The sequence below is a fragment of the Lactuca sativa genome, chromosome 4, assembly GCF_002870075.4.
Source record: "Lactuca sativa cultivar Salinas chromosome 4, Lsat_Salinas_v11, whole genome shotgun sequence".
Taxonomy (NCBI): Eukaryota; Viridiplantae; Streptophyta; class Magnoliopsida; order Asterales; family Asteraceae; genus Lactuca; species Lactuca sativa.
The window spans coordinates 18,450,010-18,475,077 of NC_056626.2; the positions used below are offsets into that span (position 1 = coordinate 18,450,010).

The 25,068-nt window shown below is 35.7% G+C and overlaps 2 protein-coding genes across 2 annotated transcripts; both read left to right on the plus strand.

The window, feature by feature from the left end:
- The first annotated feature begins 11,484 nt into the window (after positions 1–11,484).
- LOC111880102 (RNA-binding KH domain-containing protein RCF3) lies at positions 11,485–14,691 on the plus strand. The gene is made up of 8 exons (XM_023876506.3): positions 11,485–11,638; positions 12,296–12,892; positions 12,974–13,342; positions 13,412–13,666; positions 13,755–13,955; positions 14,034–14,083; positions 14,222–14,293; positions 14,401–14,691. The coding sequence occupies exons 2-7, from the start codon at positions 12,335–12,337 to the stop codon at positions 14,268–14,270; spliced, it is 1,482 nt and encodes a 493-aa protein (XP_023732274.1). The 5' UTR covers positions 11,485–11,638; positions 12,296–12,334; the 3' UTR covers positions 14,271–14,293; positions 14,401–14,691.
- Positions 14,692–24,126: 9,435 nt separating this feature from the next.
- On the plus strand, positions 24,127–24,810 carry LOC111880524 (uncharacterized). The gene has a single exon (XM_023876959.1). It carries the CDS (start codon positions 24,127–24,129, stop codon positions 24,808–24,810), a length of 684 nt encoding a protein of 227 aa, XP_023732727.1.
- Positions 24,811–25,068: the final 258 nt, after the last annotated feature.

Below are 25,068 nucleotides of genomic sequence, written 5' to 3' on the forward strand. Positions count from 1 at the left end.
AACTAACTTTTCCTTTATTTTATAACTTATGGATTTAATTATGGTTACATATTTTTCTTTAATGAAGTGACTCTTGAACTTTCATAACTTGAGGACAAGTTATGGAGTCATAAAAAAAAATATTCAATGACACAAGACTCTTCATTTTGTAACCATTGCCAACTATTATGAGTTTTATGAGTCTTTAATGTGACTCTTCATGTAACTTGAGGACAAGTTACACAAACACATTTTATACTCAACTCTTAGATTAAAATGGATTGAAAACAACTATTTCACTCAACATTTCTATTAATCTAAGCAACTCATAAGAACAAGATAATTCAAATCAAACTTTTTCATGTAATTAGTCTAAACCTTAAACTAATACAAAACATGAATCTATTGACAATTATCTTTGAAAATGGATTAGCATGAACATTACCACATCAAAAACAAGTTTATAAGATCAAAAACAACTTAGGGTAATGTTCCTAGTCCATTTCTAGCCAAAAAACTCGAAAGTATGCTGTCTGGGGGTCCAACTCGTCGAGTGCATGAACAAACTCGGCGAGTTGGATCGAATTCATCACTTTTTAGGCATGGACTCGCCGAGTCTCCTGATGGACTCGCCGAGTCTGATGGCCAGACAGCACCAGATTCGTTTTTTCAGCTTCTATTGCAGGTATAACAAGAAAACAAACCTGGCTCTGATACCACTGTTGGGTTTTGAGCATTCTAACACTCCTAAGTGTACATGCAACCCTAAATACCTTGGATCTATGTTTTCTCTATTATACATGCAAATAAGAACTTCCAAGGTATTATCCTAATCTAGCATACAAAACAATAACTATAGCAAGATAGAATACATACCTCTTTGGTGTAGAATGTCTTCATGAAGCTTGAGTGCCTAGTGCCCCAAGTGTGACACCTCAAATGGAATCACAATCATCAAAACACTTGGAATGACTTGAGAGAATTCTACACTCTTCAAGATCGGCTAGCCCTTTCTTCACTATCTCTAGTGGCCGATTTTGGTCAAGAATAAGATGCTTATATAGTTAGGGTTACACCATGTAAACCCTAATTGACATGGCCTTTCATTTCCATGATCCATGGGTACAAATACACCATGGAGCATCCATGGACCATCCTATGGGTTTTAGCCCAACTTGATTATCCATGGAGCATAAGCCCACTATACAAGTATGGATGATTTACACAATCAACCCATATATTTAATTAGTCTTCTTTTGATCACTTAATTAATCCTAGATTAATTCTTGATCAATACTAATTAAATAATCTTATTATTCTTATTATTAATATACTAGAACTTATAATATATTAATAACCATAAGTGTCTTATTTCTCTCATTCAAGTGCATGATGGTATGCAACCCAAATGGACCATGCCGGGTCGGGTCAAGTCTTACCAAATATAGTTATGGACTTAGACATTAATCCAACAGTTAGGATGTGTACTTGCCCTTGGCAGAGTTTTCCTACAACAACAACCATCATTCGAGCATTGGTATGCCGCCCTTTGAGCTGTTGTATGGGAGGAGGTGTCGGACCCCCATTTGTTGGGGAGAGGTTGGTCAGCATGTGATGGGCAGTACAGAGATCGTGCTTCAGACGACAGAGCAGATCCAGCAGGTCAGACAGAGGTTGTTGACCGCTCAGAGTCGTTAGAAGAGCTATGCAGACAGACGTCGGTCCGAGCTTGAGTTTCAGGTCGGCGACCTTGTGCTCCTGAAGGTCTCTCCTTGGAAAGGAGTGATTCGATTCAGGAAGGGGGCAAGTTGGGGCCCCGATATATTGGTCCTTTCCGAGTGATCGCGAGGGTAGGCCGGGTAGCCTATCGTTTGGATTTTCCAGCAGAGTTGGGGCAGATTCACGACACTTTTCATGTGTCGCAACTGAGGAAGTGTATAGCCGATGAGTCGGCAGTGGTTCCATTAGAGGATATTCAGGTGGATGCGAGCCTAAATTATGCTGAGAGACCAGTGGCAATCAGAGATCGGAAAGTCAAGGTTCTGAGGAACAAGGAGGTACCCCTGGTTTTGGTTCAGTGGCAGCATCGGAAGGGGTCCGAGATGACTTGGGAACCGGAGCGTGAGATGCGTGAGCAGCATCCAGAGGAAGCTATTTGAGGTATTATTCAGAGCTTATTCTCGTGTTTTTATGTATATGGTCAAATCTGGGGTTTCTTCATGCCTTATATGCCTTGTAATTGGAGTGTGAGAGGTCCCTTTGGGAATTGGTACCTAGATCTGGATCTTAGTAGGTCCAGAAAGTCCTAAATGCCCTGCTTTATGCCTATCCTTTTGAGTTGGGGACTTAGGTTACCATTTTAGATGTCATTTCACCAAAAGAAGCCTTGTAAGCGTTGCATGGTAGCCAAGATTGTATCTTTATGTGATAAATGTGCTTGGAAGGACTCGGTGAGTAGCATGAAGATGGCCTTTAACCACTCAGTGAGTGGTCTTACCGAGTTATGGGTTGACTCAGTGAGTCAGGGAGAGTCAGAGAGGGTTGACAGTCGGACTGAGTCAAGCTGGAATTCGCCGAGTTGTTCTTGAGACTCGGCGAGTTGAGTCGTGGTGGCCCAGCGATTCGTGCCAGGTGGAACTCGTCGAGTCAGGGATGTACTCGACGTGTCAAGAGAGGATCCTAGGGAGTCAGTGAACACGTATAGACTCGCCGAGTCGCTCTAGTGCACTCGCCGAGTCCGGTCAAAGTTGACCGTTGACCAGAGTTGACCAGTGTTGACTTGATAGGGGTAGTCAACCTTAGCTGTGAAAGTGTTAATTAGAGGTATATGATGTTATAGGAGGATTATAGCTCGGAGGATCGAGCGCGAGTGATTTCCGGGATTCGCGAATTATCGAGATACACGAGGTGAGTCTTCTCACTATACTTTACCTTGAGTAGGTAATCAGAGTTATGTGACAGAGTATTTGTATGCTATATGTATGTTATGTGTTGTACTGCATTATTTCTATGTGATTTATGTTGTGCATGCTTATAGAGTTGGAACCGGAAGGTTCCCAGAGTTAGAACCAGAGGGTTCACAGAGTAGGGTCTACGGACCCACAGAGTTATAACCTCGAGTGGCTAATATGTGTTATGTGTGGTATTTTGGGGAACTCACTAAGCTTTGTGCTTACAGTGTTGGTGTTTATTGTTTCAGGTACTAGTGATGACCGTGGGAAGGCGCCGACTTGATCAGTACACACACATGGGATTTTATGATATGTGATCTTGGGATTCGTTGTATGACATTGATTGGAGTTTCAAACACTGATGTTTTATGAAAAATTAAATGAATATGTTTTTAAATTATGCGAAAAATTATTTTGAAAAATACGGTGTTACACCTCTACAAACCGAAAAAGCCCCAAGGTGAGCTTCATACCCCATGTTTTCGAGTGTACATTCTTTATTGGGGGGGGGGGGGGGGGATACAAGTCAAAATCTTGTTTAAATCCTTGAATATTTGCTTGCATGTGTATATTTTATATGTTTATATGTGTTGAAATGTTGTGATCCCATGCTAAAAATCCATGAACTCGAGATTTGTACAAGTCTCAAGTTGTTGGAAACAAAGTTATCGTGTGTAGTTCACATGTTTGATGTTATGTAAAAAATGTTTTCTTTAATATGTGATAAAATCACTATTATGTCAAGGAAAATGTTAAAACAAAATTTTGGTCATGAAAGCTTGAAAATGGAGAAATATGGAAATTTACACTCAAAATGGTAAATTTTTGAATATATACATTTTTGCCACAAACACTTGTAAAAATGGGTCATTTATGACAATTTTGGTAAAAATGGGTCATTTATGACAATTTTGGTAAAAATGGGTCCTTTATGACAATTATGGTAAAAATTGGTCATTTATGATAATTACAGTAAAAATGGCTCATTTATGATAATTGTGGTAAAAATGTTATAAATATATTAGTTTCAATTTGAATATTTATAAAAAGAGTTTATAAATAAACCTACCAAAATGGTGAACTAAACCTACTTTTAAGACACAAAAGTTGCATGTCATAATCTGTCTATCATTATGGCTTTTGAACACTCCTAGTGAACGGTTTAATTATACGACAAGAATTATTGCATGTCATAAATTGTAGTCGAAAATACACACTAGTAACATTATTTATAATATTAAATAATTGGATTCAATGTTTGCGTAAATTTTGTTGATGCTCTTGTGAGACACTCCTTCACCGTACCTACATAGCGTACATCGTAAGTCTCGTAGTTATAACTAGAGTCTCTTGGAGGGAGAGCGAGATAATTATGTATAGATCTATACGGGGTTGACACCCCCACACCTGAGCTGTTCGTTACAGCTAAACAGGCCAGTCTAGGGTGACAAATATCTTTAGAAACCGACGCCTGAAGAACGTCAAGAAAGACGCGTTAGTCATATTAGTATAGTTATAATGACTCAAATAGAGAATAACAACATTATTTGAATTTACGAAGAACATGCACTCTACTAGTTTTATAAAATACAAATTATGTTTCGTCTATTTTGTAAACTAAGTTCACCACTCCGGACTTAGGGTTTGTAGGACCACAACACTTTTATATACAGAAAATATAGGATTTTCTGGGGTCATACTCTTTTCAAATACAAACAAAGGAAAACAAAGAACATGCATGCAAATACACATGATTTTGGAACGAGACTCACAAACTACTTTTATAGAAAATATTGGATTTTCTGGAGTTTTACAACCTATTATAAACAAAGATGTTACAAAGTTTTCTTACAAATATGCTTATGAACTCACCAACATTCTATGTTGACGCTTTTCAAAACGAATTGTATTCTCAGGGACTAAGTAAGCAGGTTCTACAGCTATGGATTTTTGGATAATTATTGTATTTTTGAAATATCATGCATTGTGTTATTTTTGGATGTAATATCATTAACAAATACAAAGTTGTAAACAATGCATGTTGGTATCTGGAATGTATGATGTTTGGTTGCTATGTCTCATTTATAATCAACTGTTATGATATTACAAGATGAATTCACCCTTCTCCGGACGTTTCCGTCGTCCCAGTTCGGGGGTGTGACATAAACCCTCATTGGGTCTCTAATTTTTGGCCATAATATCCCTCAAAGGAATTCCAAAAATTCCCTCCTCTCTCCTCTCTCTTCAATAGCCTCCAACTTCTAGTGTTTAGGTGTGAGCCATTAGAGGCATGAGATTTCTGGTGGTAGCTTTCTGAAGATCCACAAAGAAGGAATTCAAGTTTGTTTACAATAATAAACTAAAAGGTATGTTTTCTAATAACCCTTCTGTAATTTTGAAAATAGCAATCTACTTTAGGGTTCTTGAATTCAAATTGTTATTTGCATATCATAGTGAGAACATAGATCCTTTATGGTGTATGCGGATTTAGGGTTTTATGTTTTCCGCCAAAAATATGATTTTTGTTATCTATAAAACCCATCACAAGTTCCTACAAAGTTGTGTGATTTTTTTTTATTCCAGTATGAATACTGTGTTTCTAGTAGTACGGGGCCATACTACCTTCCACACCCATCCATACTTTCCTCAAGAATCGTCCCAAAACCCCTACAACACTTCCCTATAGTCGCACATATATTCTCTTGCATAAAAATGTACCTACACATTATATAACTTCCTAGGCATTCCTAGGATTTTTACTCACTATTTGTGCACTGAAAAGTCATTGCTAATGCTGACAAATCATCTCATGAATGCAAGTTGTACATATCCAGGATAAGATAGACATTAAAATAAATGTATCTACCTTAAGGATTTCATCAAACAAGAACATACAATAAAGATGAATCAAAGATTCTAAGGTTATCTAATACTAGGCATGTACCACCCTAAAGCATTCATCGAGCAATTTATCATTACTAGCATCAACCCTAAAGAACTCAAAGAAAACGCATATCATGCATAAAAAGGCATCTCTCCTAAATCTGCCTTCTAACATTCAAACCCTAAGCATATCCTTAGCCTATCTATATCATTCATAACATATCATAACATAAATCACATAACAACCATGTATGGGTATTTTGGGAATCACTTACCGGAGCTTTGGTTGATCACATGCATCACACTCCTTTTGTTTTATAAAACCGTTTTAGAAAAACATTTTGTAAAAATGTTTTCTTAACCCTCATTTTAAGTTCACACTCACCCCGTGCTAACCCGAATCCCTCAAACCAAGGATTTGCTACCAACTTGTAACATCCCAAAATATAGAGTAAAATTTATATTTTTAAATAAACTAATAACCATTTGATATCAATCCAAGCAAAAGATATTCGAAATATGAGTTTGAAGTTCCAATCAATAATCAGAGTAAAGTCATAAAAACATATAGTGTGGAATCTCTAATGGATGCGATGCAATCAGACCGAGCTCTTCCCTTTGCTACCAGAAATACCTGAAACATTTAAAACTTAAAATGTAAGCACAAAGCTTCGTGAGTTCCTAAAGATACCACATACATCACACCATAATGGGCCCGACCTTGAATAATGGACCTCGTCCTGAATATTGGACCTTGTTCTAAAGAATGGTCCCCATCCCGAATAACTGGGCCCCACCCATCATACATACAAAAATACAAGCAAGCTTCATAAAGACAACAAGCATACATTGACACCTCGTGTCCTGTATAGTATAGTGAGATGACTCACCTCATAGAAAATCATATAATCACCACAGGTTGCGGGAAATGTGAAGGTCGGTACTACAAACCACCTAAGCATTTAAAATCAAAGGCTAATCCCCTATTTATGACCCTAAACCCTAAAGTTTGACCATAAGTCAAATTGGTAAAAAAAAAGTTAACCGTCAACCGTCACCAACCATCGCGTCATGGTGTACACCTTGATCGGGTCGCGGTCAATAAAAGAAAAGGTAGCCATAACTAGGCCTCGTGTACCATGCCACTACTAGCCATTCACAATGTCACAACTAGCCATTCACTGCACCGTGGTGAACATTCATAACAACTTATTCCATTAAGCTCTTAACCTGAAAGTCCAAGGCCCTAAAGTTTAGATATGGATTGATTTACTCTCTAAATGGATAAAGTTTCTAAATTTATCCATCTCTTTCACTCCATAACCCAAAATTCTTAACCCTAACTAAGATTGGGACCAAAAATCATACATGGATTGAAGGAAAAGCATGCAAAGACATTTTTCTTCCATTAACCACGTCTAGAAGATGATTTAATCAAGAGAAATGTCCTAGAGCTCCCTAAACTTCAAGGAGCTCAATAAAATGGACAAAAGGGACCTAAAATGCTCCATAACTAGATCTAATTGAAAAGGACTCAAAGGTAGCAACTTTATACCTCCAAGATCTCAAAAACAAAGAAGAAATGCTAGATCTGGACTTAAACAAAACTTCAATGCAACAAAAACCTCTTCCTCCGCTCACTTCTTTACAAAAGATGAACAAATTAAGGTCAAAACCACAAATCTCAAGAACTATGGAGGGGAGGGGGGCTATGGTTTCTTTGGAGGTGATGGAGGCTGATGATGGAGAGAACCCTAACCATCATATCCCTCAAAATTGGGCTCAAGGCCCGTGACCTTGAGTTTTTAACCCAACCACCACCGCGCCGTTGCCAACATCCAACCATGCTGCCGACGTAGCAGTGTTGCGGTGGTCTCAACCACCATGTCACGATCAGTCACAATTTCAAGGACATAGATACCAAAATGAAAGATTGATGTCATAGAACAATACATGATAATTGTATGTTACATATAACGATAATATATGATATTTGTCTAATATGTCCATGCTCATTGTTTGGTCATGATGATCGACAAAAAACAATAAAATGATTACACTTTCTTTTATTGCATTGCCCTCCCTAATTGTATTCACACCACACATATATACATCAAACAGAATTCATATATCTTTAATGTTGTTTGAAACTGTTTTTTCTTATCAAGACATTGTATTTGTAATGTTTTTCTTATGAAGGAAATATATTTTAAAGGAACCTACCCAATTATAGAGCAAAAAGAAGTCTTGTAATAGGATAACATTTCTATGAAATCATCTCTTGAAGTTGATCACGCACCAATCAAATTTGTTGCTATAAAACCATAAAGGGACAAAAAATATGATAAACATTCTCTGACGCTTTACCCTCCTTAATTATATTTACACCACACACATATACACATTAAACAAAAAATCAATATATATTTAATGCTTTCTTTTTTTGTACGAGAGGGTTTGTGTTTAGCAGTTACTACATGAAAACAATTAGTATCGCGAAACCATCAATGCCTAGAATAGAACTCGAGACCTTCAATCTAAGAGGCAAAGCCTCTACCAAATGTACTAGTCCCACATTGGCAATATATCTTTAATGTTGTTTTAAACTTTTTTCTTAATGTTATTTTAAAGGAATATGCCCAATTATAGAGTAAAAATCAACATATCTTTAATGTTGTTTTAAGCATTGTATTTGTATAACAATGCTATTGCTATGAAATCATCTATCGAAGTTGCTTACAAACCAATCAACGCTATTGCTATAAAACCACAAGGGAACAAAAAAAAATATGATAAACATTTTCAACGCTTTACTAGACAAATATATAAGCTTTCTAAACACTGTCAAATGAAAGAAATATTAATCTTTTCATTCATTAAGAGGGTGTTTGGCTAAGCATAAAAAAGAAGTTTTTAACTTATTACCAGTTCCACACCGGTATAAGTTAAAATGAGTGTTTGGGTTAACTGTGTTTTAAAACATCTTATAGCGGTGTGGAATAGGAGATAAGTCACTTTTGATAAGTTATTAACCCCTAAATTCTAGAAACCCCTAATAGTTTATAGTTGTCCAACATTTCTATGAAGCATTTTTTTTGTCATTTAGTCAAACACTAAAAATGGCTTATCAACTTATGACATTTTGACACCGGATAAACTAATCCAACCACTTTTTAAAAAAAAATCCCTTCTGACACCGCTATAAGCTAATAGGCTATAAGTTAAAAAGTGATAACCACTTTTAAAAAAGCTTAACGAAACATCCACTAAGTCATTCATAATGTGATATATGAGAGCAAATTTAATCGACACCGCTATATATTTAAGTTTTCAACTTGACATAAATAGTTACCATAAAGGGGAATTTTAGTCTTTCACACAATTACATCTTTAAATCCGGTTTGTGATATATATATATATATATATATATATATATATATATATAGAGAGAGAGAGAGAGAGAGAGAGAGAGACTTAAGTTATTCTATTTTAACTAATTATTATGCGGATATCGTATGCTATGAGAAATATTAAGAGAATAAGTTGTTTAGCAATGCGAATATGTTCAATCTTACATAACTATTGTCATTAACACATATTCTCACTAATTAAATCGTCTATAAGCTTATTATACACTTATTATTATTATTCTCATTTTTGTCAGAATGGTTTAATGGTTCGTATTCTGTCAGAATAAAAATGAGTGAAAAACGATGTGTGAGAACAAAAATAAATAATAATTACCAAGAATACATGAAAATGACGATATTTTTGTAAGCTTGAACGTATTCGCATTGCTAAACAACTTATTCTCTTAGTAATTCTCATAACATACGATATCCGCACAATAATTAGTTAGAATAGTTGAACATATATATATATATATATATATATATATATATATATATATATATATATAGGGAGTGGTTCAAATGAGAACCAAAAAAGTTTAAGAACCGTAAGAACCTCTAACTTTAGATGTTTATAAAGAGTTTAGGGTTTAGGGTTTAGGGTTTATAAACACCCTAAATCCTTTATTAACATCTAAAATTAAAGGTTCTTACGGTTCTTAACCTTTTTTGGTTCTCATTTGAACCTTTACCTATATATATATATATATATATATATATATATATATATATATATATATATATATATATATATATATATATATATATATATATATATATATATATATATATATATAAGTTTTGTCGATAGGTTTGTAGGTTTCTCAATTTTGAAGAAAGGAATCTCTCATCTCGTCTCAAAGAGGCAGAGCTTCGTCAAATCAAACATGTGGAGACGATGAAACTTCATTGGGTTTAAGGTCGCCGACGAATCCAACGTGCTGAAGGGTTTCTTCAGTCAGAGATGATAGAAGGAGGGGAATGGGATTCATGTGTGGCGTTTCTGGAACGGTGGGCGGCGACGTATGTAGCATTTATGGAAAAGAGAAAGTAATGGATGCTTGTGGTCCACTGGTTGCCGTAGTACATGTAAGACCTTTTTGGAACGAAGAATGAAAGTGGTAAAAAAGGAGGAGATTAATGACAGTTTTTTTTTCTCACGGATTGCTGTGGATGATTCTTTGGAGCACACAGTCGCAAACCAACGGACGTGGAATGGTGGCATAGATGGATGTCGCCAGAGAGGGAGAAGATTTCGGTGGCGATGTAGAAGGTTTGTCGGTGTGTGTTGATGGTGGTGTAGATTGGTTCATCAGAGATGATATTAGTAGTTGCAAGAGGCTGCATGTAGATTCTTGGAAGAGAGATTAAGACGATGCGTGGGAGTGAAAATTGGAGTGGGTTCTACAAACTGATAAATTATTTAAAGTACTTTTTTTTTTAAATTATAAAAAAACTGAAAAAGAAAAATGTAAAGGGCAAAAAAGAATTTCATATTGGTCAGGGACGAAAATCGCAACCAAAACAAATTATAACGACCGTCCGAATACAAAAAAAAAAGATAGGGATCAAACGTGAAATTTGAGCAAACCACAAGGATAGTTTCAATAATTTGTTCCTATTTAAAATGAGGGTGAACAAATATGTCATGGTACTAAACTGAATCGGTACAATATCATATGCTTCATTTCATTATTCAATTATTACTTTTCTTGCCATTTTGGTTTTGGTACTTTCGGTTCGATACCAAATCGGTCTGGTTCCGTTACTTTTCTCGCTTGTAAATTTAAAATAATTAATTTTTAACCGAACTGGAACCGGTATGGTACCCTATATTTTGGGTTGATATTTGATTCTTCTTTTTTGCCATTTCGGTTCAGTTTGATTTTGGTACCAAACTCATCTCTAATTATATAACCCATACAATTACCAAAGTCAAGAAATGTAACTTCCATATGTTAGATATAAATATTTTGCCTAAATATAGGTATGGTTTCTTGCTTCAACGTTTACGGTGTTTGTCTCAATAAAAGGTCGATGTTTCGAACCTCCATTTTGAGCGTTTTCCATCAACGTTAGGTATTGTTGCTAAAAATCTGCTAATTTAATTTTTAATGGTTCGGTTTTCAAAAACTTGTACTTATCTAACACCACATGCACTCCCGCCGCATCGGTTGGGGTTCAAACCTAGTTTAAAACAATTATCCATATCATATTTGTATCTTAAAAAGTAAAAGGGGTTAAGTGTCATTTTCACTATTTGGAGGGTACTAAATGTAACTAAACTAAAGTAACGCCGTAACGGTGCCCCTCTTTTGGTGCTCAAACCCTACTACAGAAATTGAACACAACCGCTACAGTACCTCACACATATCGTGCTCGGTCTTCTTCTTCATCCACTCAACTCCGCACGCAGTAAGCATTCTTCAATGATTCTCGTTCGAATTATATTACATTTATTGAGAAGTTTTGACTATATATCACCAAGTTTATATTTTCATTCCAACATTTGATCGATGTGGTAAACTTGAATAGATCTTTGTGTTCGCAATTCGCTATTTCTAGAGGTTCTCTATAAAATTTCATTGTAATAGTTATCGTATACAAAATTAATCCCTTACCTTGTTTGTGTGGAGAATTACCTACGGAAACGCTCTATCCGCTAACGAATTTAAAGAGCTTGTTTCCGAATCTGAACTTCTCTTTTTAGGAAATCGATGAACTAATGTTATACGTGCGTAAAAGAGTACATTTTGATTGTTGCAATCAAATGATCAATAGTTTTTTGGTTGTGACCAGTTCTTTTTCTTGTATCGGTTAGTGCAAGAACTCATATCCTTTTAGGGTTTTTAACTAAGATTTAACAAATTGGTAATTATAGCAATTTATAAGCTTGGAAAAAGCGCATGCCTTTTTGTTGTTCTTGGAGAGAGGAAGAATAACGATTAGTGAGATGTACAATACACTTAACCAATGCTCGAATTTGATGGATTTGAGCGACTACTATATGTTTATCAGCCTTCAGTTTATGAAGCTATATGTATTCATTGTGCTATATCTTTCCTGTTTCAGACTTTCATCCAGAGTGATTTCTCATAGTAGTTTCTGCTAATGGCTGGACAGAAGAACGACTATGGGAAAAAATCCCATTATCAACCTGATTTCCATGGAAATGAAGGAGGCAACAGAACAGATGAGAGGGAATCACATGGTATTGGGCCAGAAGATACAGTGTATCGTTACTTATGTCCTAGTAGAAAAATTGGAAGCATAATTGGAAGAGGTGGAGAAATAGTAAAGCAATTAAGATTAGACACTCAAGCCAAGATTAGAATCAATGAATCCATTCCAGGATGTGAAGAGCGTGTTGTCATCATCTACAGTTCAAGTGAAGAAACAAACAGTTTTGGAGATAACAATGATCTTGTTTCACCTGCACAGGATGCTCTGTTTAAGGTCCATGACAGAATTGTTATTGAAGAAGATGAGTTTGATGAAAGTCAACAAATTACTGTGAGAATGCTTGTTCCTTCTGATCAAATTGGATGTGTGATTGGAAAAGGTGGACAAGTTATCCAAAACATACGTAGTGAAACACACGCACAAATCCGTATTCTAAGCAATGAACATCTTCCAAATTGTGCATTGAATTCTGATGAACTTCTCCAGGTATATAAAGTTATAAAAAATCTTTTTACTAAAACTCTTAAAAACTTTGTTGATTGTTCTAAAAGAGTTATGATATTGTAGATAAGTGGGGACACTATAGTTGTAAGGAAAGCTTTATATCAATTAGCATCTCGCCTCCATGAAAATCCATCAAGATCTCAACATCTACTATTGTCATCACCGAGTCTTCATAGAGGAGGGTACATGGGCCCACATTCCGGGGCCCCACCTGTGGGTTTAGTCTCTTTAATGGGTCCTTATGGGAATAATGGAGGGGATTGGAGGGAATTCTCACTTCGTTTTGTTTGTCCAACTGATAACATTGGAGCTGTGATTGGAAAAGGTGGTGTGATTATCAAACAGATGAGGCAAGAATCTGGTGCTAACATTAAAGTTGATAGTTCTTCTGCTGAAGGAGATGATTGTCTCATAACCGTATCTGCAAAAGAGGTATTACTTTTAACAAGATTTATGTTGTTATGATCTTTTATTTATATACTTTTTTTATTTTTTATACAGGTGTTTGAAGATTCATCTCCAACAATTGATGCAGCTATGCGTTTGCAGCCTCGATGCAGTGAGAAAAGTGAAAAAGATTCTGGAGTTTTTGTAATCACTACTCGTTTGCTTGTTCCAAGTTCAAGAATCGGATGTTTAATTGGTAAAGGTGGAGCCATTATTTCTGAAATGAGAAATTTAACAAGAGCAAATATTCGTATTTTGAACACCGAAAATCTCCCCAAAGTTGCATCTGAAGATGAAGAAATGGTCCAGGTATTCTTCTTCTTCTTCTCTCTCTCTCTCTCTCTCTCACACACACACACAGAGTTGATGATGGAGATGTTAATAATGGTTTGTATAGATAACTGGAGACATTAATGCTGCAAGTAGTGCGCTTTTACAAGTGACTACACGATTAAGAGCAAATGTGTTTGAAATGTCAATGGAAATGGCGGATGGATCAAGATATGGAAATTCCCGTGGACGTGGGAATTTGTCTCATTCCGGAAGATATGATCAGGATTTGCCACCGGGCGACGGTTATGGTGGGCCCCAGTCCCAGGTAAGAATTTAATGAACCCTACTTTTTTTTTTTTGATTCTTTTAAGGTAAACCGGAATTGATGTTTTATTTTTGTTAGGTTTCCGGGAGTGGTTATGGTGCTTACTCTGGTCGCCCTGCTAGTGGCAGGTAAAAATTCATTTTTTTTTTTACATATGACATGACATGACAGAACAGATGATGATGGTTTTGTACTGTGTTTGACTTGTATTTGACCAGTCAATGGAATATTATTTTAGATTATAATAATTAGTTTGATGTGATTAGGGCATCTAGTCCGAATCCCATTGCTCATGGAAAACATCATGGCTATTAAGTTTTTGGGTTCTTTTGCTTAAGGTACATATTACATAACCAATTTTCATTCACTCATAATTCATATTTAGATTAAACATGTATTTAATTCTAATGATGCTTTTCTTTTTTGACCTTTTGAATCGAAACAGCTGTGAGCTGTGATGCCTGAAGGCTGGATATAAACGAGAAGAGAAGAAGGCGAGGGCATTATAGTACATTGTAATTATGTTTTCGTTAGAGAATATTTATCTGTCTTCTACTTAGATACCATAATCTGAACTCCATGCTTATATAGACCATTTTGACCTTGATGTTTTTCGTGCTATAGGGGGATTTTTTTTCTATTTTTTATTTTTGTTTGTAAATTTTATAACAGGAATCGTGGTTGTTTTCTATATTCAACACAATTAAAGATTTTGAAGAATTAGGGTTTGGAAAAAGGTATGGATTTCTTGTCTATCTTGATGCATATTCGTTATATATTTGTTGAAAAAAATGTTCTATCTTGATTCATATTCGTTATATATTTGTTAAAAAAAATGTTGGTTTGATTCCCGTTTAATTGTATTATTTATTTGCTTGATTCTTGTTCATGTTTATATGAGATTTTCTTAGACTGATCGGTATGTGCCATAACGAGAAACGAAGTGTCTTGCTTGGATGGTCATAACGGGACCCCCCCCCCCCCCCCCCCCCCCCCCCCCAAACTTGTTGCATCTTGTCGAGCAAGTCTCATGGGCGTTGCGACGAATTGAAACGGGAAAAATGAGACCCTTGGCTTTAATGACTGTTTGCGACGGTCGATATTCAAAATATTTTTTTTTACCTTATATATATATATATATATATATATATATATATATATATATATATATATATATATATATATATATATATATATATATATATATATATATATATATATACTCATTTAATTCAGTTTTTACATCTTTTTAACATTTTCTCTATATTTTATACACTTTCACAATCACACATAACCTCGCGTTTCGGATTCGCGGGTTATGAAATTTATTTCAACCTTTTATCGTCTCAAGGCTCACCAAAAATTTCATATCAAGGCGCCGCTTTCAATCCCGCTTCACCGTCACTTCAATTTCCCAACTCACATTTCCTTCAACAAAATCTATTTGGTCAAAACCTAAATTTACAACAAAATCTTTTCCCTACTTTTGCTTCGATCTAACAAACAACCAACCAACTATTGCCTACAACACAACAATCGGTTGAAGTGGAAGCGTGGGGTAGTAGGAGAGGGAAAGGGAAAGGTAAATCGATAGCGGCTGAAACAAAAAATGCAGACGTTACACAATGGTGGACACAGGAGGAAGAATATGCTTTGACGGCGGCTTGGTGTGCTACTTCAAAAGACGAACTCATTGAAATTGGAATGAAGAAAGGAGCTTATTGGGGGGCGGTGCGCGATAAGTTTCACGCTATTTTAAAGAAAAATCTGTATCGCAACAATGACATGTTGAGCAGCAAATGGGGTCAAATAACTAAGCGGTGCAACAAATTCAACGGTATTTACAACCGGCTCCAGGCGTAACAGCAAAGTGGAACCAGCGACTTCGATTTGTTCAAATCTGCTAAGGAACAATATCGGGTTGAAATGAGACATGTTTTCGACTTTGAAAAGTCATGAGAGATGTTGCGAGTGGATCCAAGGTGGAATAAAACGCCTATCGTCGGAGGTTCAATCCAAAAGGTCTCGCAATTCGTGCTCGGTCGACGTGTCAGACTCACATTGGCCTAAACGCCGACACCGATGAGATCCTAGATGATATTGAGGAGATATCCCTACCACGACGACCGCCCGGACGTGACAAAACGAGGCGCGCTGCAAAGCATGCAGAGGAGGTTGAGGCAAAAACAAAAGAGGTGGCGGAAATGAGAGCGAAATTCGACGAGCACAATTTATTAATAAAAGAAAAAAATGACTTGAAACGTCGTCATTTGGATTTCCTAGAAAGGCAGACACGGGAGAAGCAGGAGCAAAAAGAGATGTAAATAATGACACATAAGTTGTTAATTTTTCGGACGAGCGAGGAATGTTTGGCGCCTGAGGATATAGCGGTGCTACAAGCAAATGAACGAAGAAATTTGGAGGAAATATTTGGGTTAATTAGGATTGTTTTGATGTTTTAGAAGTAATTTGAATGATATTTTAGTTATGATTTTAGGTTTAAAATTATGTATTTTTTTTAATTGTAATCGTAATTTTAGATTTTAAATATTATGTTTTTTTTGTTTTTAAAATTTTATGTTTTATAAATTTATATTCATTTTAGTGATTAAAAAAAATAAAAAGGAAAAAAAACCAAAAAGGAAAAAAAACAAAAAAAAAATAAAAACAAAAAAGAAAAAAAATAAAAAATGAAACATATTTATTTTCAAAAAAGTTGGTGTTGCATCTTCTTGCTAATTTCGTCATTTGATGTTGTAACACCATTTGTTTATGTGGCATGTGAGGTGGCACAAATTGATGTTGCATCTTGTTGCTCACACTCAATGCTCTAAAAGCTAGGAGGGAGACCTAATTTGAATGGTATTTTAGTTATGATTTTAGGTTTAAAATTATGTTTTTTAATTGTAATCGTAATTTTAGATTTTAAATATTATGTCTTTTTTGTTTTTAAAATTTTATGTTTTATAAATTTATATTCATTTTAGTGATTAAAAAAACATAAAAAGGAAAAAAAAAACAAAAAAGGAAAAAAAAAAGAAAAAATAATAAAATAAAACATATTTATTTTCAAAAAAGTTGGTGTTGCATATTGTTGTTCATTTCCTCATTTGATGTTGTAACACTCTTTTCTTATGTGGCATGTGAGATGACACAACTTGATGTTGCATCTTGTTGCCCACACCCAATACTCTAAAAGCTAGGAGGAAGACCTAAAAAATATATTTCGTATATAATCCTATGTAATCTTGAATGTTCTCTGCGTCTAAGGCAAATAGACCCTTTTTATTATTATATGTTATATTAGTAACATACCTTTGTAGTGTCATTATGTATTTTACTTATATTTAGTTTTTTCCAATTTTTAAGTGCATGAAATGATTTGGATTAATATGAATTTATTAACACACCTTCGTTATATATATTCTTTAACGTGCCGTTTTAAATGGTTGAATTGAACAAATTAAAAATTAAATATCGACTTAAATAAACAGTTTTAATAATAACTTATTTCAAACTACTTATTATTATAGTTTATTATAGTTTGAGCCCAATATACTGTTACTTTATTATAGTTTGAGCCCAATTTACCGTCACTTTAAAAAAGATCGTGGGCTATAGAAAATCGTTTTATTATAGTTTGAGCCCAATTTACCAATTATAGTTTATTATAGTCATTAATATATGCTCGTTTTATTTTCTTGTTATCATTAGGAGAAATGTAAAAAAGATCGTGGGATATATTTATGTCCCAAAACGAGAAGCAGAGTAAATTACACGAATGGTCCCTATGGTTTAGTGTAATTTGTATATTTGGTCCCTAACTTTTTTTTTTAACTTGAAATGTTCATATTGTTTGTTTTTGTTACGTGTTTGGTCCCTATCTTACCTAAAAAGACTATTTTGGCATTGATTTTTTAATTTATATTAAATAAACACACCCCCAAACCCACCCTCTCACCTTAGCATACCTACCCTACCATTTTTTTTTTTGTATTTAAATAACAGTCTTTTTAGGTAAGACATGGACCAAGAGTGTAACAAAAATAAACAGTAGGGACCAAACGCATAACAAAAACAAACAGTAGGGATCTTTTGAGTTAAAAAAATAAGTTAGTGACTAAACACGTAAATTATTCCAAACCATAGGGACTATTCGTGTAATATGCTCCAAGAAGTATGTTATTTGTTTATTATGGGCTTTTTGGGATAAATGAGTAAAACAATCGAAGAAAGATTAGTGGATTGTTTGGACCCCTCCACCTAGACCTGGCAATGGCAATGGATCGGGTTTGGAGCGGATTGATCTTGATCCAAACCGATAATTTTCAAATGTTGATTCAAACCCGACTCATAACACTTAGATTTTTGAATAATTAAACTCATATCTGATCAACGAATTTTCAACCATTTTACCCAACCCATTTACAATATTAAGATTATGTTATAATTATAGAAAGCAATGAAAAGATTAAACACATTGATTAAAACTGAAAAAAAAAAAAAAAGACAATAAGAAATCAATTTTATCCATGGATGGATTATTGATTATCTATCAACAATGACTAAAACCGAAACCACAATAAATCTAAGTCATGATTGCATTAAGGCACAATTTAAATAAGTCCTCCAATTTTAAGTCACAATTTTGGAACAGTAACACAAGATTTAAGTAATCTATAAGACAGCAACAAACGATTTCAATAGGTTATGATTTTAATAAGTCGATTTCAATAACACACAATTGGAATGGAGAAATTGAGATTAATCAATTCTATTAGGATTTTAGAAAACAAATTTGATTGTGGAATGTTAATTGCAGACCACCCTTCTACGAAACAAGATAGATTGAAGCATTTTCTTCTTGTTCTTGATCATCAACTGTGACTTTAATACTAATTTCACGTATTTATTTGTATTGGGAGTCGACTGAATTTTGACCATTAAGAACTAGGAAGTAGAAGTGGAACGATCGAACTCCTCGAGTCGTATTATATCGGTGATAAATGTATAACTTATAAATAATAAAATTATATTTCAAAATTTTAGACGGAACGGGTCATTAACGGATCAGATTGATAGTGATCCATACCCGACCCTTTTAATAAAAGGGTTAACGGGTACGGGTCGTTAACGTGTAAATGAACCATAAAATATGATCCAAACCAATTAACTTTGCATGAGTTTGGAGCGGATCAAGATCAAAACCTCCTTCATTGGCAGGTCTACCTCCACTCCTACTTTTCCGATTCGACGTAATAAGTTAGAGGGACTATCACTGTAACACTTGATTTTCACATTCCAATAGAATTCAATAAATCGAATCGTCCGTAAATCGTAAAAATGAGTGCTCCAAAACACACACACACACACACACACACACACACACACACATATATATATATATATATATATATATATATATATATATATATATATATATAGAGAGAGAGAGAGAGAGAGAGAGTAAACGTCGTCCCGATCCCAAAAATATAAATTTCATAGAAATTCGAGTTCATATGAAGGAGATATGAATTTTATAAAATATAAAAATCAACCGCGTAATTAAAAAAATTATTAACGTCAAAATATATGAAAGAATGGTTGACTTTTGGGTAAAGTCGCCAAAATGAAAATCATAGTACTTTTTAAGATAGAAATTTTGGTAAAAGAAACACCAAAATGGGAGTTTGTACAAGAGAGTTATGATTTTTCAAAATCATTAAATCATATAAAAAATAAGGGCTAAAAATAAATTCAGAGTTAGCTGATGGAGCCTAAAGGAAAGTTGTAGAACTCATTGACAGCTACGTGTGGAAAAAAGAACTTAAAAAATGGAGTCCATATGAAGAAGTTATGAAATTTACAAAATCTGCGTTTTGCGCCGCGCATGGTGCATGACGTGCACTTTTAAAAAGGTGAAAAAGCGGACCACGGAAAGCCTGATACGTTACCTTAAAAAGGTGAAAACGGGGACCACGGAAAGCCTAATATGGTTGGGGAGACGTCACCTTAAAATGCACGACATGCTCCCTAAAAATTGCCTATAAAAGGGAAACAACCCTCATTCTCTCCCTCACACCCTCCAATTCTTTCTCTTGAAATTTTGAGTTGTAGTTCCGAAATCTCCTTAGTATTTAAGATAGTTTAGTGAAGCTTTAAGGCCCCAGGAGAGATCGAAAACTAATAGCTATTAGGTCGGAGTTCTGCCAGTGCAATTTCTAGACTTTGTCTAGGAAATATCTGTAAGTTAAGCTACATTCTTTTGTTTTCAGTGTAACTTATAATTATATTCATAAGTCGTTATTATGAACATACAAATAAGATTTATCAATAATTCCAAATCGAAATACTGATTGATCTACTTACGGGAGAAGTGTCTAGAATGGTCACGTTGACTTGGTTTTCGGATTTCAGAAAAGCTATATGCTGAAATGATCATGCCTCCCAATTGTCCTGCATGGGTGATCCTTACTTGATAGAATTATCGCTATTCGTTAGGATTTGTGAAAGATCTCGCTTTCATTACCAGATTGCCATAGAGATTAAAAGGATAAAATATTATAGGTAATAGGTTAATACTCATTCAACATGTTGTCCGTCAGTTGGATCGTTAGTAGAATCACTCAGATAGTTTTCAATCTTCCGAGTCATTGACAATGTGAGTTTTCTCACTATATTATGTGCTCCAGTATATATCATTTGTATGTTAGGATATAGTTGCCCAGTAGTACGCCATTAGGCTAGTTTTGTTAGTTGCATGTAGTATTAGATTATTGCATGTTTCACTAAATATATGTGTTGATATAATTATGTGGCAAGTTGAGGGTGGTCCAGCCTCGGGCTGAAGGCCAATAGATTCGGTCGAACTAGCATTGTGCTAAAGGCCCAAAGTGCGGACTATCTATATGTTGTAGGCAAAAAGGGTGGACCAGATTCATGCTGAAGGCAAAGGATGGACCAGCTTTATGTGTATTCATTGTATATGTATTGTGGGATATGATATTTTGGGGAACTCACTAAGCGTAACGCTTACCCAGTTGTTACGAATGTTTTTCAGGTACTTTGTGAGAAGGGCAAGGTTCGGTTGTACACACATGCATTCGTAACATGTTCCGCATAATGTAAATATAACTTCGATATATTTTAATAAATAAAAATGAAAAATTTGTGTTGAAAATCGAGACGTTACAAGTTGGTATCAGAGCCCTGGTTTGAATGAACTGGATGAACACTCGTGTGATTCCAGACTCAAACTAAGGATCTGAGTAATTAATAAAATCTTTTCATAAAAAGAATAATACAAGAATAAAAGAATGCGATGCATACAATCAACCAAATCTTAAAAAGAAAAGTGATTCCAAAAATATTCATATTTGTTATCTTTACTGATATGTGAAATGTTAGAAATGAATGCTAGTATGTAGGCTAGGGATCTTTTCAGGAATTGTAGATTAGAATTGCCTGATAAATTAGATGTCGTATAGCCTAGGGATTTGCTTGTTAATTATGTGTAGAACCTATATTGATATTAATTAGTGACTTGACAAATACGTTAGGTTGCACGCTCCCAAAATTAAGTAGTTTTAGATTGCTTGATTCAACGCTATTGCGCCACTCTTCTTTGAGTCCAATCGTTGTAATGTCGGATCATTCAGTCAACAGACTGTTTGATTTTAGCGGCATGCAATTGTATTCGTCTGATAATTAGTTAATATTAGTAGAAGATCTTCCTTATCTAATAGTAGGGTAAAGTAGAAATAGATCTTAAAAGGAGAGTCAAGGAAATTTAATATATGCTTGATACAGAATATATTCATAAATAGGGCATCGGTAAAGATGCAAAGCTCTAATGGAGTTTAGGAAAAACTTGCCATATGTGCTCATGGGACACATGCATATATGTTTAGTGATCGTTGTATATAGTATCGGAAGTGACTTAGAAACGGCGAGACAATTTTTGGGACAAGTATGAGTAGGTGTGAAAGATAGTAGAGGCATATATTGTCACACCCCTGAACTGGAATGGCGGAAACGTCCGGGGGCGAATGACTTCATCTTGTAATATCAAACAAGTGTATATAAATGAAACATAGACATCATCACCTCCATACATAAAATGTAACAACATACATGGGTTGCATCATTGTATCCATTCATAAATTACATCCCAAAAATAATAAATGTGTGGTGAAAAAAAAATACAACAAATTCCCAAAAGTCCAAAGCTGCCAACCTTGCTTAATGAGTTCCTGAGAATACAAGTTATTTTGAAAAGCGTCAACATATAAAATGTTGGTGAGTTCATAAGTATGTTTAAATGAAAACTTTTTATTGGTTTGTAAACTCCAGAAAATCCGATATTTTCTAAAATAAATAGTCTGTGGGTTTTGTTTCAAATCTTGTACTATAGCATGTGTATCATTGTTGATAGCGTATAGAGGATGTTCCCTTGAAAATCGTGTATTCTGATATGTAAAATAAAATGTGGTCTTAACCCTGAGACCCAAGTGATGGAATTTAACTTGAAATAGTGAATGTATGATTCGTACTTTGTAACATGAGTAGAGTATGTGTATTTCGTAAATTTATTGTGTTGTTATTCTCTATGCGAGTCATTATAACCATACTAATACGACAGAGTGCCTTTCTTGACGTTCTTCAGGCGTCGGTTTCTGAGAAGACATTTGTCACCCTAGACTGGTCTGTCTAGCTTTAGCGAGTAACTTAGGTGTGGGGTGTCAACCCGTATAGATCACACAAATTCCCGTTCTCCCTTCAGGAGATTCTAGTTATAACTACAGGGCTTACGGTGTACACTAAGGTAGGTACGGTGAAGGTACGTCTTACAAGAGCCTTAACGAAATTTTTATGCGAATAGTGTGTTTCATTATTTAGCGTTAAAATAATGCTACGAGTGTATATTTTTTACTATAACTCATAAATAGTAAAAATGTAATCTTTTTTATCGAGAGTGTTTGAATAATTCGTTGTTTCATCGTTGTTATCAAAATAGTTGATTGTTAACGATATGTTCACGAGAGGCCCAATTTACATAAAACTGATACTAAGGCCCAAATAACATAAAATTGATACTAAGGCCCAAATAACATAAAATTGATACTAAGGCCCAATTAACATAAAAGATGTCAAGTTGTCATATAAGGCCCATTTTTACTTAAGTATTAAAAAATGGCCCATATTTGTTAATTGTTCACTTTCGGCCCAATTTTAATTTAAAATATCATAATGGACCATTTTTGTTAAAAATAATCATTTTAACCCAAAATGGACCAGAGGAGTTGGAAGCGGAGCCCGAAGTTCCCGAGGTGGACCTGGAGGAGAATGAGCTAGAGGGTAGTGATGAGGACATCAGGGAGGATGACTCGGACGCGGAGTCAGAAGTCATCAATCCACCTTACATGGCACGAGTGCCGGTGCATAGGATGAGCCCACGACATTTGGAGATGAAGCAGACAGCAAGGGGTGCGACCACCCTTTGGCATGGACCAGGAATGTTCGAACTCCAACACGGAGGGTCGGCCGACCACGCCCTCCCCGTGATTGTCAGGAGGACATGAGACATTGTGGAGCAAGCCCAGACGACTGCCGCTCAGATGGAGGCAATGAGAGTTGCAGTGGAGCGCACCGAGAGGCAGTCTCAATAGGTAGTGAGAGACTACCAGGAGCGACAGTCGACATTGGAGGCCAGGCTGCGTGTCACCGAGCGCTAGTTAGCCAAACTCCAGTGCGCATCTAATTCATCATCAGCGTCACCGGAGACCTCCCGCCGTGAGTAGGACCCATCCTACCCATCACATGCTCCTGATGTGACTTCCTTTTCCTTTTTACCCTGTGTATGTAGGGTTAACCCCTCGATTAAGTGATTACACTACTCGATGGGGTGTTATGCTGCTTAACTTTTATCACATGTACTGTAGGCCTTATAAAGGCCAAATTTTCACGTAACATGTACTAAAATTTTATCAGTAATGAAACAAGTGCACGTTTTATTTGTGATGTTGTTATTTGTTATGTTTCCTATTTTCATTATCTCCTGACATTGTGTGATTTCACTTATAAGCACAAATCGAATCACTGAAACCGCTAGTCAATAATGGAATAAAAACAACTATTATGTGCTCATCGTCCTTCTGATCCATGACAGAAGATGCCTCGAAGATATGTGCGCATAAACAACAATACGGCTGCACCACCGCCACCACCACAACCAAAGATAAACTCTACTGCTTTTCAGGCAACAGTCTCGGTTGCTATCACTGCAGCGTTGGCTCACATCCACAATGGAAACAATGGAAGTGGAAATGGCCAAGGAACAGGAAGCTCTAATCATGGAATGAATCAAGTGCCTACAAAAGCATGCACCTATAAAGATTTTTATAATGCGAAGCCCCAAACATTCAACGGAACCGGTGGGGTGATAACCTTAAAACGCTGGATCGAGAAGACCGAGTCCGTCTTCGAAATTTGTGAATGTCCGGAAGAAAATAGAGTGAAGTTTGTGGCCTGTATGTTTGTTGATCAAGCCCTATCATGGTGGAATGGCCATGTTGGGGCCTTAACAGTTCCAGTTGCAAATATCATCTCGTGGGAGGAACTCAAGGAGATGTTGTTGGCTGAATATTGTCCCCATGGGGAAATACAGAAGCTGGAACAGGAGTTATGGAATCTTACTGTGCAAAACTCAGATATTGAAGCCTATATCGCTAGGTTCATCGAGCTGACACTTCTGTGTCCGGGAATGATAACCTCGGAGGGAAAGAAAATCGAACGCTTTATTTGGGGAACATTATTGCAGCCAACCTTGAAACATTTGATAGTGCAAAACGTTTAGCTCAAAAGTTGTATGATCATGGGAATAAGAAGAGCACCAAGACTCCAGAGGATGAGACCAAGAAGGAAGACAACAACAAGAGGAACAAGGGAAATAAAAGGAAAGGGGGATAATCTTCTGATTCTTCTAAGAAAAAGCAAACGGTAGCGGTTCACGCTGCTACTACTCCGACCATACAAACCCCAGCTGCAACCACGACAACAGCACCATCACCTGCGAAACCTTATGCAGGTTCTCACCTAAAGTGTGACAAGTGTA

Excerpts from the sequence above, each read along its gene's own strand:
- LOC111880102 (XM_023876506.3), top strand. The coding sequence starts at position 12,335 with ATGGCTGGACAGAAGAACGACTATGGGAAAAAATCCCATTATCAACCT. Across the intron at positions 12,893-12,973 it reads ATTCTGATGAACTTCTCCAG|ATAAGTGGGGACACTATAGT; the intron begins GTATATAAAGTT and ends ATGATATTGTAG. Across the intron at positions 14,084-14,221 it reads GGTCGCCCTGCTAGTGGCAG|GGCATCTAGTCCGAATCCCA; the intron begins GTAAAAATTCAT and ends TGATGTGATTAG.
- LOC111880524 (XM_023876959.1), top strand. The coding sequence starts at position 24,127 with ATGCCTCGAAGATATGTGCGCATAAACAACAATACGGCTGCACCACCG.